The sequence below is a fragment of the Acomys russatus genome, chromosome 16, assembly GCF_903995435.1.
Source record: "Acomys russatus chromosome 16, mAcoRus1.1, whole genome shotgun sequence".
Classification (NCBI taxonomy): Eukaryota; Metazoa; Chordata; class Mammalia; order Rodentia; family Muridae; genus Acomys; species Acomys russatus.
Window position 1 is genome coordinate 8,030,337 of NC_067152.1, and position 17,755 is coordinate 8,048,091.

At 48.9% G+C, this 17,755-nt stretch overlaps 1 protein-coding gene across 2 annotated transcripts in view; it reads right to left on the reverse strand.

Moving 5' to 3' along the window:
- LOC127200056 (acid-sensing ion channel 2-like) overlaps positions 1-17,755 on the reverse strand; it is a 269,275-nt gene that overhangs the window by 63,285 nt on the left and 188,235 nt on the right. For both annotated transcript variants that reach the window (XM_051158114.1, XM_051158113.1), the window contains exon 3: positions 9,176-9,303. In XM_051158114.1, the coding sequence (XP_051014071.1) occupies positions 9,176-9,303 (128 nt within the window). The remainder of the gene's footprint in view (positions 1-9,175; positions 9,304-17,755) is intronic.

Below are 17,755 nucleotides of genomic sequence, written 5' to 3' on the forward strand. Positions count from 1 at the left end.
CTGACCCTCCTGCAGCCTTCAGTGGCCACCAGCTTTGCCTGGTGTTAGCTTTAGTCTCTGCCTTTGTGTCCCCAGAGTCCTAAGCAAGGCAGAGCCCAACACTAACAGAGAGCAGACTTTGAAGACGATGCCGTTCATATCTCTAAGCGAGGGCGCTACAGGGATTTCCTCATTCTTTGGCGTTCTGCAATAGGTGTTTGCTAAGATCTTTGTGGGGAGCCCAGAAACAGCCCTCAGGCTCTGGCAGCTGCTGCTTCCTTCCCCAGTTCCTGGTGGTCCTGGGCCTCAAACAGTCTCCACTTGCTCTTTAGGGTGATGCTCTACTTTTGCTGGGTAAAAACCTCTCCGTGCCTCCTCTTTGCCTTACCCCAGGTTTCTGTAAGTTTCTGTTTGCTGAGCCGAGGGTCCTTCCTCAGTCGCACAGAGGAGGCCCCGTTCTAAGCCTGTTTTCTATTCTCTGTGCTCCCCTCCCACCCCGTTCTCCAACCAGAGCCAAACCAGAAGACAATGAGCCCTAAAGGCAGAACTTCTCAGTGGTTAGAGCCAGCATCTTGGTGGGAAGCGCATCTCAGTTTCAGGCTTCGCGGCTTTCTAGCCGCATGTCCTTGGCCACTTATCTCCGCTCTCTGTGTCCTAGTTTTATTTTCTGTCGAGTGATGGTCAGTCATTTCTACTTGATTAGATTTCGGGGTCGCACCTATGGTAATGGGGATACTACTTCTAGGAAGGATTCTGGCTCTTGCGGGAAAGATGGACAAGGACGCATCATAATCCCTGACGACTGCTTTCTCCTCTTTCGCCACGACTTCCTGACAAGTGCGGAGGACCTACTCTTAACCAAGTCTGATTGAGGCTGGGCTCACGCTTTCCCTCCTTGCCCATTGAGGAGGCGACCAGAAGGCTTTCAGGACAGGCCAAGGCAGCCCCCTCACCCCCAGTCACCCTGTTGGCCACAGAAGTAGCATCCCTAGTGGTATGTTACATGCTTGGCTTCCAGGGTGGGTTGCTGCCCACCTTGGGTACTCTTTTCTACTGAGCTGACTCCAGACATGGCTTCTCTTCAGTTCCCAGTGTATGTGTGTGTGTGTGTGTGTGTGTGTGTGTGTGTGTGTGTGTGCACTGTTGTGGGTGGGTATGCACACATATGCACCATACACTGTCAGACCCTCTAGCATGAGCTCCGCCTGGAGGTGAGTACTGGACACGGGCAGGAATCTGTCTCAATCCCAGAGATGAACACGTAAGGTCACTGTAGCTCTTGTCTCTGCATGTGTGGATGGAGTCAGGCCTGGTGTGGTGACTGTCTCTCCTAGGACCTCCAGATTCTTCCATGAGCTTTGGAAACTGTGCTTGTAGGTCTTGGGATTAAAACAATAAGTTCATGAACAGACAAGAGTTACTACTATTATTTTTTTTTAATAAAAAGGGAACCTTCGGAGCCACAGGAGTCTCTATGACCTCAGCAGGTGCTGGGAGGAGAGGTTGTGTGTGCCAGAGGGAGCCTGTCTGTTGGAGAAGGTGTCACAGGACCAGCCCAGGGACAGGCTAACCGAGCCTTCTCTGAGTGAGCCTGTGGGTTAGATGTGCAGTCCAAATCACAAAACATACTTTGTTACTAGCTGAATTATGCACGTCCTTCTAAAAAAACTCGTACAATTCATATATAAAAAATACAAATGATAACAATCGAGATGTAATATGAATAAATTAATAAAATAAATTTAAATAAAATAAAATAAGATAAAAAAATACAAATGAGCCCTTGTTAGAACTATCCAAGGAGTCTAGAAAAAGAGATAAACTTGCCTGTACACACCTGTCTGCTGCTCCTCTGCAGTCCCCAGCCCGCGTGACCTTCTCTGCCATGTTTCTGCATGCTGATGTGCATTTGTAAAGTCAGTACAGATCACCGTGTGGGCTCTTTGAATACAAACAACGCCATACTGAACATACTGTCCTACGAGTCACTTCTTTCCTTTACCAGTCTGTCTTGGAATCTTCCCCTCTCCACCCCTCTGCACCCCCCATATCGGGGCCCTCTAATTTCTTACTACAGAAAAGATCTCCTCAGGCATCTTGGGTGCATGCATATGGTTTTCATGTGGGCGGGGGCTGGGAAAGGAGGCTTCTCTATTTGTGTGTGTGTGCTGCCACGTACGTCTGGCGGTCAGAGGACAACTTGCAGGAGCCAATTCTCTTCCTTCCACTACGGTCTCAGGAACTGAACTCGGGTCATCACGCTTGATAGCGAGGGCCTTTACCGATGGAGCCGCCTCGTGGGCCCGCTGTGCATTTAAAAAACTTCAACCCTCTTGTTTTGTTTTTAAAAGATTTATTTGTTTGTTTTATGTGTATGTGAGTGTGTCTGAGTGTGTGTATGTGCAACACACACACGCCTGGTGCCTGTGGAGGTCAGAAGAAGGTGCTTGGGCCCTCTCTAAGAGCAGTAAGTGTTCTCAACTGTTGAGCTATTCCTCCAGCCACCATGGGAACAGCTCCTGCCCACTCGCCACTCACCGCCCCACCCTACTCCCCAGGCCAAAGCTCTCCTACCATACCTTATCCTCAACAGCCATCTCGTCTGCCCTTCTCAGAGATCCCATGTTGATGGGTTCCATCCTATTTTCTATTTGTCCTTACTGGGATCCCCTTGGCTCTCCCACCAGTGGTTACCTGGGCCACCAGTACTTTCCAGGGACCCCGAGACCTATCTTAACACATGCAGCAGGTAACACTAGGAGTGATGACTTTATTTCAGAATGAGGAGGTTTGTTTGTTTGTTTTTTGGTTTTTTTTTTTTTTTTTTTTTTTTTTTTTTGAGAGAAACAGCTGTAGGGCTGGGAGAAACCACTGAAACACTAGAGCTCTGTTGATAACTCACTTACTGGTCTACAGTGTTGGGCTCTGGTCTGTTACTGGGGAAGCCTGGTCTCCCAAGAGCACTCTCTCGTTGGGTGGAGCAAAACACGCACATGGCTGTGTGCTTAGCTACAGTTACATTGAGAGGCAGTTGGCTGCTGTTGTGATGGGGTGAGGGAGTGGCATTTCAGCAGGTGGGGAGCCTGCAGGGGCTGGGGTGGGGGAAGGCAGGACAATCTAGCAGGGGAACACTAAGATTTAGCAGCCCACAGAGAATGATTACTGAGGCCTGTCCAGCCCAGTTTTCACAACATAAACAAACCCAGGAACTTCTCCAGCCCTGAAAGCAAAAATAAAACAAAACCAAAACAAAACTCAGTAAGTAGTTTTCAAGCATGAAGGAGGAGGGGGGTGGTGGTGGGACAAGAAAGAGATGTCTTTTTCAGGTTCTCTCTCCTCTGCCCTTGCCAAGGGAGCGTACGAGCCATCATGACTGCTCCTATTCGTTCATTCACCGTGCTTGGCATCTCCAAGAGATCTGTTTGCGATTACTGTTTCACCTTTCCAGTTGGCAAAGAAAGACGAGACAGCTTTTGACCTATGTGTGGAAGTGTCCTGTACAGATTTTCTTACTTCTTATTAAAAAGAAACAAACACACCTCAGAAACCAAACATCACGCATTTGGGAGTTCAGATAGCAAGCTGCTCATGAATCAAAAGATAACACAGCACTGGCCAGCAGGACCCAACCAAGGAAGCTTCTGATTTATTAACCTGTCTCCGGAGTAAGATAAAGTAGGTGAATCAATAGACACTGGGCCTCCGCCCCTCTGCCTGGGTCCAAGGAGGAAAGAAGCCGCGGAGAAGGAGCAGGACAAGGGACAGAGGGTGTGACAGGTAGGGGGTAAACACACAGTGTAAGGTACAGTGGTGGTGTGTTTTGTGGGAGGTGGGGTGAGTGGACTGAGAGATTGCTGGAAAGGCAGGCAGAGCGGGAAGGGTCTGCGAAGAGACTCCTGGGCTTCATGCTGTGGTTAGTGAGGGAGGGAGGTGCTGCCAATGTACGTTAGAATGATCACATCAATGCCCCGGGGTGAGTTGGAGAGGGTCAGGACGGGCAGGAAGGGGACTGGCAAGGCGGCTGCGTTTCTTATCCAAGTGCAGTTGTGAAATGTTGAATTGAAATTGCACCTGGGATGGTGGTAATTATATCTAGAATTTATTGGGCATTCACTGCGTACCAAAAACTATTCTAGAGAACTCGTAGGACCTCAAGAAGCATAGGAGCCATCACTCTCTTTAGCTTACAGATGAAGAGCAAGATTGTGATCTAGCAAGTTTGTCATTAGGCCACTTACAGGGTTGGGAAAATCTAAGGTGAACAACAGTTTGGGGTGCAGATTTGGAGACATGAGAAGAGAATGAATTTAGTTGGGGCTGTTGATTTGAGGGGCTGCTGATTTGAGGGGCTGTTGATTTGGGGCCATGGAGCTCCAAGGAAGTTGTCTATTAAAAAAAAAATCCAATGAGAGGGTTATGAACCTTAAAGGGAAGATTCTATGAACTCTAAGGGAGTCCTAAGGTACTATCCATGGAACACACACACACACACACACACACACACACACACACACACACTACGATTCTATCTATAATAAAGTATCTTATTTTACATGACTTTTTGGGAGTCTTCCAACACAACTGGATACGGTACACAGCTCATCGAAGCTAATCAACAATTCCTTCAAGAGACCTTCCTCCCCCCTTCCCTGTCATTAACACCATCTTGAGAAAAACAAGCTCATATTGTATAGAAAAAAAATGTTGAAAGCCTGGGGGTGGGGGGAATCCAGAGACATTTCTACTATGGGGGATCCATGGTCATAGTCATTAAGTAGCTAAGCTGGTAGACTCTTAATTGATTCTTCTTTTCGGTCTACTTGTGGGAAACAGGTTACCCTGAGGATGTACAGGGAGGAAACACACACCAAGCTGTCTCTCTGGAACTTTTCCAGTGCTTCAGCGGGATGGAACTGGATTCTGCCATATCTATAAGGCTCCAGCTTTGGTGGAAGTCACACAGAGGACCTGTGTAATAAATTCTCACCACTGCCTGGAAAAACAAGGAAAAAACAATAACAACCCGGCAAACCTCCATGTCTAATGGGGACTTGTGAAGCAGATGCTAAAACCACGGGCTGGCTGTCAGGTTGACAAACGAGGCTTCTCATTTGAAAGGCACTTAGGAAGATGAATTTAGAAGTTGGAGAAGAGCCACCGTCAGCCAGCGGTGGGTACCTCCCGCCCAGGGGTGGGGCCTTTCTATCTGGGAGGGGAGGAGGATAATGTTTTCTTGTGGACCTCAAGGGGTTTCCTTCCATATGTTGGGAGCATAGCTAAATACCAAAGCAAAGAGGAAGGGCGAAGGGTGAAAGCCTTCCGACAGCAAAGCATGATTGTCAGTCACAGCAGAATTAGTGAAGGCCTGATGTTGTTGACAAGGTGTCTGCCTGTGACGCCCACGCTGGAGATGGTTTGATAGCTTGGTACTTTCACATGGCTTTGCTCAGTTACCAGGGATCTACATCCACTTCCACGGCCTGTCTCCAGTGGTGGTGGGGGCTCTGGGTTATTGCATGGGCTCCTAGAGAGCCGAGCTATCCAAGGGAGTATTTTTTCAGGCAGGGACATGCCTTGGTCTAATTGGGTTTAAGGCAAATGCAGATTTAGAAAAGCAATCTTTGCTCTGGTATTTAGCTCAAGAGCATGTTCTTTTGGGATCATAGTATAAATAAATAAATTCGAAAGCATGTGTGTAATTATGTGGATTTTTACTGTAGAAGATGAGTTCCCCCCCCCCCCCCATTCAGCACTGGCTGCTTCCAGGCACAAGAGCCTCTTAGGGCCCCTACTCTGGAGTCAACTGTCCTAGTGTGAATCACATGGCCCTTCTAGAATAGGCTTTCTGTTCCACACTGTCTTGTCACCTCCGGCCCACTCGAACGGTTCCTTGTACTCTGTGTTATTGCGCTCTTGCCTTGAGAAGGATGCGGCCACCATATTTCACCCATGAGCCACAGATTCTGCAATCACTTGACGATTATTAGATATTTACCACCAAGAAAAAGGATCAATTCTGATTGTCACGTGGGGATCCAATTAACCCCCATCGAACAACGGTCCCCTCATCTCAGAAATGACAAAATGAGAAAGAAAAATGACTCATGTCATTCATGAGATGCCATGTTTGAGCACCGCGGTCCCTTTGGTAGAAAGAAAATGTACAGCTGAGAGTCAAACACCAAGGGAAACTGACGTGACAAGGTTTCCCCCCATTGTTAAAACAAACACCCGCCTGGAGCTTCTAGGGGAGCCAAAACTGGGCCTGCTCTCCTTGACCAGTTACTCCTCCCCCTCCCCCAGCTTCCCCCTTCCCCCCATAACCACTCAACAAATATTTGCTGAACAAATAAATAGACCAAAGCCACGTTACAAAAGACGTGAAAAGCTGGAAAAGAAAATGAATCATTCATAATTGCCCCACTGTGGGTATTTTGGCTTATTTCCTTCAAGTCTTATTTCCCGTGAATATGCTCTTTTCTATACATGTAAACATAATGTATTATTAGATTTAGCTCCGGGATGTGTTTTTGCATTTTCTCTATTAATATGAATGAAATGATGAAACGAGATGATGCGTAAATGCATTGAGGACTGTAAAATGTTTAACAAATATCTTATTATCAGCTGTAATAATCAGAGAAACACTGAAAGGAATGAGGTTGAATTCGCCACCAATACCCTTCAGTGCAAACAGCCACTCTGCCCTGGGACGCTGCTGTGAACAGGTTTCTCCTCTTCATCCTGCTCACCACGGGGGGCCCCTCTGTCTCATCTTGGCAAGAGAAACACCCGACTTAAGCTTCTGAGGAATCATCAGCTCCAGCTTCCCACCCAGCCTAGAATTTTCTTCCATGTCACGAACGGAGAGTAAGGAGGGAGGAATAACCTTGTCTCTCAGTCTGTTCAACAGCAGCAGCCTCCATGAAGGCTCCCTTCTCCAACGTTCGTTAGCGGGGAGAGAAGCTATCGGGCAGGCGCTGAAGAGCGCTGTACACTCTGTGCTAGGAGTAAGGTAGACCCCAGAGGGCTGTTGCCGCAGCCAAGGGAGGCACATCCAGCCGACCACAAAGTCAGCTCTTTTTGAGCATCCAAGAGTTCCCTGGCACATCTGTTGGTCTAACTTGCGCTTGGTTCTTTGCAGCCCCAGGGGCTTGCTCCCACTGCACAAAGGACTGCTGAGGGAGCTCTCCTCGGCCACACCCCAGCCTCTTCACCAGTTCTCCATCTGGGCCTCTGCAGGTGTGAACTAACACTGATAGTTTCCAACAGATCATGGCTATATCCTTAGGGCAACACACTCTAGCCCCTCACAAAAGAAAGGGTCACCTTGAAAAACCAAGGTGTGAAAAGAATGAACTCTTCGTTTTAGCTATACTTGAGGGTTGATGGGGATTGTTCTCCCAGGCTCTTTAGAGGTAGAGGAGCTCCACTTCTATAGGTACCAGGGGCATACCCTGATGGGTTTCACATGGACCACACCCTCTCACACGAACCACACCCACTCACAGGACCACACCCACTCACATGGACCACGCCCCCCGCAATGGACCACACCCACTCACGTGGACCATACCCACTCACAGGACCACACCTTCTTTGGGTATCCATTGTTTTCACTTTTCTGACACTGCTCAATTCCTTTCCATTACCTTCCTTCGTTGTCCCTCTAAATCCCACTGTAAAATTCCCAGCTAAGGGCCATTCACCCTGGACTCTTGACTCTACTGTAGTATTACTGATGGAGATGTGGCCTCTACTCTTTAACTGGGCTTGTTTACTTTTGGAGGTATCCAGGAGCCCACTGAAGCTAAGAGCTGATGTTTCAGGTTCTTTTAGGCAGTCTGGCTGTCTGCCTATACTGGGCAACTCAGATGCTCACTTTCTTTCTTTCTTTTTTCTTTTCTTTTGTTTTTTTTTTTTTGTTGTTGTTGTTTGTTTGTTTTTGTTTTTTGTTTTGTTTTGTTTTGTTTCTAGACAGGGTCTCTCTGTGTTAGCCTTGACTGTCCTGGACTCACTTTGTAGACCAGGCTGGCCTCGAACTCACATTCTTGATAGTCACATCCTTAGCCTGAAACTTGGCCCAGCTGTCCGCCTTGCCCTCAGGAATACTTGCTGTTTGCTGGTGTCTGCAGAGTCCTCTCAGAATCTGTGCCCTTGCCCCAAAGCCATCATACCACTGTATACACTACAGTGGAGGCTGACCTTGTCCTGAACTAGCTGCCCAGGCCTATGCACAGGACAGGCTACGAATGAGACCTGCAACATTCACACTTCCTCAGAGACTTAAAAAAAATATAACTAGTTTACCGATGGATCTAAAACCAGTTTTAAACTCAGAATATCACTTTAGAATGTGGCTAAAGAGCTGTGGTCAGTACCAGGTGGAAGATGACAGCAGAGGCAGGCTCTAACAGAAGCCTGCTCTGTAACCATAGCCCAGCCCGCCACCACACACTCCTGCCTCATCCAGCAAACTGTCTTGGGTGACCCAGCCGGGACACTTTTATTCCAGGCAAGCATCCGTGAAGTTGGAGAGAAGCAGGGTTTGTCTCACTACTGTTCTGCCTGGAGACTGCCTCTCCACCGAGTTTGAGAAGGTCTCCCTTCTGAACTGTAAAACCTACTTTAAACATGACTGGTGCCTGCTGCTCCCTGCTTTTCTGCAGACCCCGCTGGCTGGGTGGGGCTCTGCCCAAGACTATATCAAAGGGTGGGTGGGAAGCTCACAGGAAGAACCTTTGCTCTTTCTAAGGGGGGAGGGTTTGTGATTGCGCCCCCTCCTCTGCTCCGTCCTTTTTCTTTCGTCGACCACTTCGGATTTCATTAACACAGATGATAAGACTATGCACCGTGGCTCAGCAGTTTGTTTTTTTTTTAACATTCACAGGCAAAAATTAAATAATGAAAAGGAGTGGTGGAATGTTTCTGGGGGGTGGGGTGGGGAAGAAAACCCAACCTTTAGTGAGACAAAAGAGTATGTTATGATTTGTACAGGTGATTTAGGAGTCTCCAGAAAGTTCTGGAGAATTGGCGAAGGCGGTTACTTAGCAGCTTCCCTGATTTCTGAGGAAAGCCATTTGTGACACCCAGTTCAGTTCCAGCCAGAAGTGGGCACCTCATTTGTCCTCCGAGTGCTTCTGAGGTAGCTGAGCTAACCTGAAGACCCCTGAGCTGGGGACTACGGGGAACTTACCCTCTGCTCTTGCGTGGCCACGAAGGTCTGGAACCCCGGCGCCACCCCAAAGCCCAGCTCTTGGATGAAAGGCGGCTCAGATTGACTGTGAATCTGAACCTTCACGCCTGCTTCAAACGTCGTTTCCTCTGAAAGAACAAATATGGAGAGAGCCATGGGTCAGCGAAGGCTGGGGCTCATAGGGTCCTGGGGATAGGAAACTCTAGGGAACACTACAGGGATCCTGTGGTAGGGATAATGGCTCCCCATCTTCCACACTGAACCCCCAGTCTGTGACTTTCCACAGAGATGGGACCAAGTGAAGGGACCCCAGGATGGAGAATGACCTTCAGCGAGCGGGTACATTCAGGGCAGTTCTAGGGGTCCTTGTGAGATGGGGCCGAGACCAGAGGCAGAGAAAGAAGGTAAAGAGACTATGCTGCCAGCTTTAAAGAGGGGGCAGAAGTCACCAGCGAAAAGATGAATGAAGCTTCTAGAAGCTGGAAAGAGCCGGGGCATGGATTTCCTGCAGATCCATCAAGGCAACATGGCATAGCCTTGCTGTCAGCCTTGGTTTTATAAACCTAGGGAAGCCCACTTTAGAATTGTGACTTTAGGAAGTGTGCGTGTTTGTGTGTGTGCATGGTTGTGTGTGTGTGTGTATGAGTGTGTGTGTATATCCGTGTGTGTGTGCACGTGTTTGTGTGTATCTGTATGGTTGTATGTGCATGTGTGTATGGTTTTGTGTGTGTGTGTGTGTGTGTGTGTGTGTGTGTGTGTGTGTGTGTGTGTGTAGCTCACCTGTGTGGGAGCCTGTGCAAGTCAGAGGTTGAAGTCAAGATGCCTTTCTTCAATTGCTTTCCATATCATGATCATCATCATTAATTATTATTTTAAGATAGCATCTCTCACTGAACTTGCTGCTCAAGATTTCTGCTATGTCAACTAGCCCCTGAGACCCACCTGTCTCTAATCTACAGTGCTGGGGTTACAGGTGCACACCGCTGTACCCAGCTCTTTCACATGGGTTCTGGGTAACAGAAGGGACATCTTCATTCTGACATAAGTATTTCACCTACTGAGTCATCTCCTGACTGCACCGTAAGACTTTTTAAAATTTTATCTATCTATCTATCTATCTATCTATCTATCTATCTATCTATCTATCATCTGTCTGTCTATCTGCCTTTTGAGGCAGGGTAGCACTATGTAGCTTTGGCTGTCCTGGAACTCACTCTGTAGACCAGGCTGCTCTCAAACTCACAGAGATCTACCTGCCTCTGCCTCATAAGTGCTGGGATTAAAGGCGCCACTAAACATGCCTAGAATAGTTTTTAAAGATTTATTTTTTAAGGTGTGTGTGTGTGTGTGTGTGTGTGTGTGTGTGTGTATGTGTGTGTGTGCACACTCGCATGTGTGATTGCAGAAGCCAGAGGAGGCAGATGCAGTTAAAGGAGACTGTAACCTACAGGCACGCTATGGGTGCTCTTTCTCTGGAAAAGCAGTGTGTGCCTTTAACCAGTGAGCCATCTCTCCGGCCTGTGACCTTAGAATTCTAAAAAATCATGTTGTTTTTTACTTACAGCAGGAATGTGAATCTAATTCAGGCCAATTAGGTTTCCTCCCTGTCTCAGTCACCGTATTTATAAAATGTGATTATGCGACTAGAAACATCGCTTCCCGAGCTCCCATCCAGCCTCCTGGACAAATTCTCTGAAGCTCTTATATTTTATTTGCTAAATTCTACACTGGTCCATGAGCTGAAGATGAGAATGTCAGGAAGAGAAAAACAGTGTGTAGCACTAGAAATGAAAACACAGGGCTTGCTTGAATGCCTACCTCCTCGGAGCTGCAAGAGATAGGCAGCCAAAGCAGAGGCCGACCTGACAGCCTGGGCGGGAGAAATGGCTCTTGGCAGTAAGAAGTGACTGGAGGGGCACAACTTGGCTTCTCAGTAAGTTTGTGCTCATTGGTGGTGGAGCGGAGCATGCACCAAGGGGTGCACAGCAGTGCACAGATGACGTTCTGACGTGCAAACATAGATAGCTCTCCCCATTGCTTATGAGGAGCCTGGCTCCACAGCCATACCCTTCTGCCCTCTACTTCCAGCCTTGCTCTGGGCACAGCTCTGTTCCACAGCACATGTGCTCAGGCCTCCCCAGGCTGCTGGAATTGGCTGTTGCCGTTTCCTGTTGTACACAGGCACATGGATCGCCTGCCTCTAGTGCTCTTCTGCTCTGTCCACCCGATCCTTCCAGAATTTGCCTTGAAGAACCCAGTCTCTCAACTCCATCCAGAACTTCTCTTGATCTGCCTGCTAGAGCTTCTGCCACGCTCTGTGACTGTCCCAGGCTGTCTGGGCATCTTGAAGCCCAGAGCTGAGTCTTTTTGTTTGTTTGTTTGTTGTTTTGTTTTGTTTTTTTCTGAGACAGGGTTTCTCTGTGTAACAGTCCTGGCTATCCTGAACTCACTGGCTGGCCTCGAACTCACAGCAATCCACCTACGTCTGCCTCCCAAGAGCTGGGATTAAAGGCATGCGCCACCGCACCTGGCTCTGTAGCTGAGCTTTTGTCAGTGGGTTTCCATCACGGTCTTTACCAGGGCGCCCAGGGACACCTACCGAATGAGTGAGTGGGGGCTCTGGACTTAAAGCTTATCCATTTACTAATAGGCAAGGGCAGTTGGGATTCCAAATTAAATGCTTCAAAAGAAAACAATGGGGAGGGGGTGGTACACGTAGAAAGGAGGGATGCTGGGATGGAGGGTGAGTCTTAGGGAAGGAGGAAGAATATGTAAGTGCTGGGCCCATGGCTGGGGAGGACATCAAAACTGCTAGAGAAGAAACCGTCTGGCGGGGGGGAGGCAGACACAGGAAGATTAGGACTACAGAACGTGTGGCAGCTACTGACCGAGGCAGGCTTGGATTGCTCTATGGTTTGCAGCTGGATAAGACTCCAAGGTCAAGGGTGTATATATTTAGGGCCCAGCAGGCAGAAAGAACTGGAGAAATTATTTAGATGAGGCATCCGGTGGCTGATAGGGGGCGTTGTAAAGAGAGGACCTTTGCCAGGATATGGCTTCCAATAGGGCTTCATATACTGGGAAAGAGTCATGGGAAGCTGTGTATACATCCTCCCTCTTTCCAGTCGGCCAACTGTTCTGTGGCTTCTTCACCTAGAGTGCCCTATCTGTGATGGTTTGAATGAAAATGGCCTCCATGGGCTCTTACGTTTCACTGCTTTGTCTCCAGTCAGTTGAACTGTTTCGGAAGGATTGTGAGGTGTGGCCATGTGAGAAGGAGTAGATCACTCTCTGAACATAGGCTGTGAGGTTTCAAATGCCTGCACCACTCCCAGTTAGCTTCCTCCCCTCCTCTCCTCCCACCCTGACCCCACATCCTGCTTGTGGATCAAGATGTAAGCTCCCAGCTACTGCTCCAGCACCACGCCTGTCTGCCTGCTGCCATGTTCCCTGCTATGATGCTCACAGACTCACTCTCTGAAACTGTAAGCCACAATAAACTTTTCTATAAGCTGAGTGTGGTGTCCCTTTACAGCAATATAAAGGAATGACTACACTATCCAATCAAGTTCCTGGTCACCTATGGTTTTATAGCACCATCTCCTATAGCTGATGACGTTGCTCACTGGCGGCGAGACACAATTCCTCAGGAGAAGAAACCTGTTCTTATTCCTCTCTGCCCCTGGCTCACCCACGGCTGGCAGATTCTCAATGGAGGTTTTTAGGTCAAGAAGGAAACCGTGAGGGAGAGTAGGGTGCCCAGTGGTCACTTACGGAAGCGATGCTCTCTAAATCCTGCCTAAGAGAGGGGATGAGGAGCCCAAGGACGGGCCGAGGCAGGAGAAGCAGTTGACCACGGCAGCATGCTGAAGTTACAAGGATGCTTGGGCTGTGAGGAAGCGAGTGCTAGTGGGGAGCCCTGGGAAGGAACTGGCAAGCTGCCCGAACTTGTTTCTAGCTAGTGGAAGCTGCAAGACTGCCTGCTACACAACTGGGCTTAGGAAATCTTCTAGCCAGTAACGATGGGCTCAAAACACACATGGCTTGTGGCCTCCAGGATGAAATGAGAAACGAAGTTTTTCTGTTGGAAAACGCCATGAGTAATGGGCAAAACAATCGGCCCTGGGGAGCCTGACAAGGAAGAACTTCCCGGGATTAATCAGTCTGGGTCAGGGGTTTGCGAGACATCCTGGTTGATTCTAGAAGCAATAGTAGTTGTAGCAGAGAGAGTAATGCTAAAACAGCCTCATTTTATTTTACGTTATCAGCAATTGGATGGATAAGAGGAGAAGATGGATGTTTCTGTGTTCTTTCCACCTCATCCCTTCCCCCCAACCCCCGCCTTGTGTATGCATTGCATTCGTGCTGTATATACATGTTTGTATGCATGTGTGCAGGTATGCATGATGCACGGACACTTGCATATGGTCATTAGGTGTCTTCATTAATTGCTTTCCAAATTATTTTTTAATATTTAAGTCTCAGTCTCTCCCCACGCCCCCCCCCTGTGTGTGTGTGTGTATGTGTGTATGTGTGTGTGTGTGTGTGTGTGTGTGTGTGTGTGTGTGTGTGTACTGTTCTCTAGGTTGTTTGTGACTGGCCACCCCCTCTAGCCCCTGCTCCTCTCTTCACCCTGGTTTTCATTATCTCCTAAACCTGGTACTTTACTGAGAGTTATCAAATACAGTTGTTAGAACTAAACACCCCCAGAGCACCCTCTACCCCGACCCCAGGATCTATCACTAGAGATTCTGACTCAGGCATTATGGGAAGAGCCAGCGCCTTCATTTCCAGGAATTCCGTTACAGGTCACCTGAGCCATGTTTGGAGAGACAGCGATACAACCCGAGAGTGCATGACTTGCCCAAACGACTTGCCCAAGGTCACAGAGCGAGGCAAGGGCGCAGCCAGGGCTTAGAGCAGTCTCTTGCTTTTTAGCCTGGCATTCTCTTCTTCCTCGCTGTGAGTGTGGTTCATTCCTTGTGAGCAGGGCCTGTGTAGCTCTTGGGGTCTGAGTAGGAGTGAGGAACAGGTGTGTCTTCTTCCTTGTCAGATCCCCAACTTCCCCAATACAGGGCAGCTGACAGAGCAGAACTCCATTAATGCTGAATGAACAAAGGAGTGGAGGCCTAACCTCCACAGCTGCCTGCTGTTCCCTGCCTTGTGACCTGATGCAGCCACCCAGGTTCTGGAGGAATGGGGTGGGGGGGGGGGGGGGTGGGGGAACCCCAGCACCCTAGGAGCTACAGGTTCCACCTGCTGAGATGGCAGGTGAGACAGCCTACCTAACAGCCAAGATAGGAATAGTATCTGGGACCATGTACATAGAACAAAATGCCAATGCGGGCCCTTCGTTGAAGAACAAAACAAAACAAAACAAAACACCGTAAAAATGATAGAATGGCAAATGTACTCATAAAAAATAAACTCCAAATAAAAACTCCAAGAATCCCCAGGTGGTCGTGCCAGCATCACACCAAGCTGGTGGCCCCTTCTGAGCAGGGACCCAGGAGGACTGCCCTGATAGCCCTGCTGGTGCTCACATCACCAAATACTACAGCACCACCTCCTTCCAAGGCGCAGGCCCCTAGGGTTGTGAAGGATTTGTTTACCCGTCCTTGAACGCCAGGATTCAAAGACCCAGAGATAGAAAGCGTGAGAGAACAGAGACAAAAGGAAAGCTCCCCCATACCCAGCGCGAGGAAGCCCATGCTAATTGGGATGGCGCCGGAACCCTAGATAGCTTAACATGACTAGTTGTGCTGAATCACGCGGAGCACGGTCCCGCTGAGTTCCGCCTGCCGAAGGCAGGCTCCGCCAGACTGCTCTGGGAGCATGGCCTGGCATGCACAAGGTGAGATTTACCTGGGGGAGGTGTTTTCTGTGCACGCAGAATGGATTTGGGAGCTCTGCGGGAGGAGGCAGGGGTGATGGGCAGAATGCATAATGGGGCAGGGAAAGCACAGGGCAATAAAAGAAGCTTAAATCTTTAATCTTTGCAAATTACAGGAAACACGAGGCAGAAATAAGCACTGGAGAGAAGGAGGAAGAAAAGCAGGCTCTGAAAAGCGGAGGGAATTTTCTAGGCTCAGGCAAGGGATGTGTCATTATAAATCGATCTTGTTTTAGACAAAACTGACTTTATAACAGTGACGATGTCGGGTGGGGGTGGGGAGGGAGCGGGGAGCGCGGGGCAGCTCCAGACAGGAGGCTGGCACTCTAGAGGAGATGTCTCCCAGGGCAGGAAGGCCCGTGCAGGATTGCTGCTGCTCAGCCTGTGCCTTGGTGCCTCCCAACGACTCTCTGACCTGGGAGTTCTTGAGGCCTATGACTGGGGACTTACTGGTGGGTTCTCTCTTGCCCTCTGGTATCTGGTTGTGGAGGCAGTAAAGGAATGGTGGATCAGTTAGGAAGCTGCTAGGATGGAGGAGTCTCAGGCCGAGGTGTTCAGCCCCCTGTGCTGGCGAGTTTTTATGGCCAACTGGGAAGAAAGAAACTTAATCAAGAAACTGTTTCCACAGAACTGACCTCTAGGCGAGTGGAGCATTTTATTGATTGATGACTGATGTGGAAGGGGCCAGCTTCCCATGGGCAGTGCCACCGCTGGGCTGGTAGTCCTGAGTGCCAAAAGAAAGTAGCCCGAGAAAGCCAAGAGGAGCAAGCCAGTAAGCAGCACTCCTCAGTGGCCTCTGCATCAGTTCCTGCCTCTATGTTCCTGCCCGGACTTCTCTGAGAGATGGACCACTATGCAGAAATGTAAGCTGAAAGAAACCCTTTCCTTTCCAAGTTGCTTTTGGTCATGGTGTTTATCACAGTAACAGAAACCTTAGCACAGCTTCTATTTGTCGGGTCACTGTGGTCAGCTTTGTGTCACTCTAGAAGGCCACGGCTCAGCCTGGGGGGTGGGGGCTGGAAGTTTGGGAGAGCTCTCACTGTGTCTTAGTTTGTGTCTCTGTTGCTGTGATAATATACACTGACTGGAACCAAGTTGGGGAAGGAAAGGGTCATCTGGTTGACAGTTACAGTCCATCATCTGGGGGGGGCGTGGGGGGGTGGAGCCAAGGGAGGAATGCAAGGTGGGAGCCTGAAGCAGACCCCACAGTGGGCTACACCCTCTCACATCAATCATTAATCAAGGAAATGCCCCACAGACACTGCTGCAGACAAACACAACGTAAGCCATTCCTCAGAGGAGGTTTCCTCTTCCCACTGCAGTTCCTGTCAAATTGTCACCTGTTGTCACTCTTTTCTGTTAGCAGCTCCTAACCCTTCTTCCCGAGTGGGTAAGGCCTCAGTCCCAGACACTGCATGGTCTGGAGCAGCTTTCCTAAACACTGTAAATAGTCCTGGATGAACCTCTCCTCCTATTTGAGGGTACCTCTGTGCTCTGCCAGGGTTCTGCTTGTCAGAGCCCCCATGGGATCTCACTTAATCTGAGGGACAGCATAGTTCCTATTGGGCCACTATTCCTGGAAGAACTGCCATTTTGTTTGGGCATCCTTAAGGCTACAGGCCTCACCCTCTGCAGTTTCCATAGCTTGTTCTTGACTTGCATTAACTCTGTCTGTAGATTCCGTTACTAAGCCTAGATCAAGCCCTCACCTTCCTCTACATACCCCTTTGGGGGTCACCCCTGAGACGGTGCACTCCTTTCCCAAATGAGTGGGAGTCAGGTGTTTTGAGCAGGCAGACATGGCTCTTCTACCTGGGCGAGAGCTACAGAGAACCTAGGATGGTGGGTGAAATGCTCGGAGGTCCCAGGCTAGGGCAGGGTGACATCAAATCCACCTCTCAGATCTCTCACAGGTGATTTACTTTCCTGGAGTTCCATTTTCACACACACACCCCCCCCATCTGTAAATGACTGTGAGATCATGAGTTTTCTTCGGGGGTTGGGGGGGGATCATGTGGCTTGAAAGACAGAGGCGATGCTAAGGAAGGGCTCAGTCATATACTGCCCCACTAATACCACACTGTCACCATAGAGTCAGTGTTTCTAGCTTGTGTCCTATCATTTGCTGTCTCCCATTCCTCTTTGTTTGGCCTAGCCCTTCCTCAGTTCCTCTTGGCTAGCCTCTATCCATCTCTGTCGCTTCTCCCTCCAAGTTGTCCTTGCACCACTCAGTGCCCAATATCTAGGACTTTATCATCTTGATCTTTTATTGTCATGTTAGTTGACCCTTGAAGATCAAGTGACTCTTTGTGGATGCCGATACTTCTTCTTGTGGGCATTTTTGTTGGTCAAAGAGCAGGGGTCTAGCAGCAAAGCTGATAGGGTCTACATCCTTTAAAAGCTATGCTAGGCATGTGTGGGGCATAGCAGCAAACAGGGACACACATTGTAGGGGTAAAATCAATGCCACATCCTATATGTAATTTATATTCTACAATTAATGATGGGCTATAGGCGAACTCTAGGTGCCCTTCTCCCTGCCTTCTGGGAATGACACCTGCCAACACTCTCCAGAAACTGCACCGGAACAATTAGATACAATTAATGCCCAATGAGCCTCTGAGATAAAACAACTTCCTTGGAGATTCAGCCTCCTGGACCCAACCTGCTGGAAGATCTGCATTCCT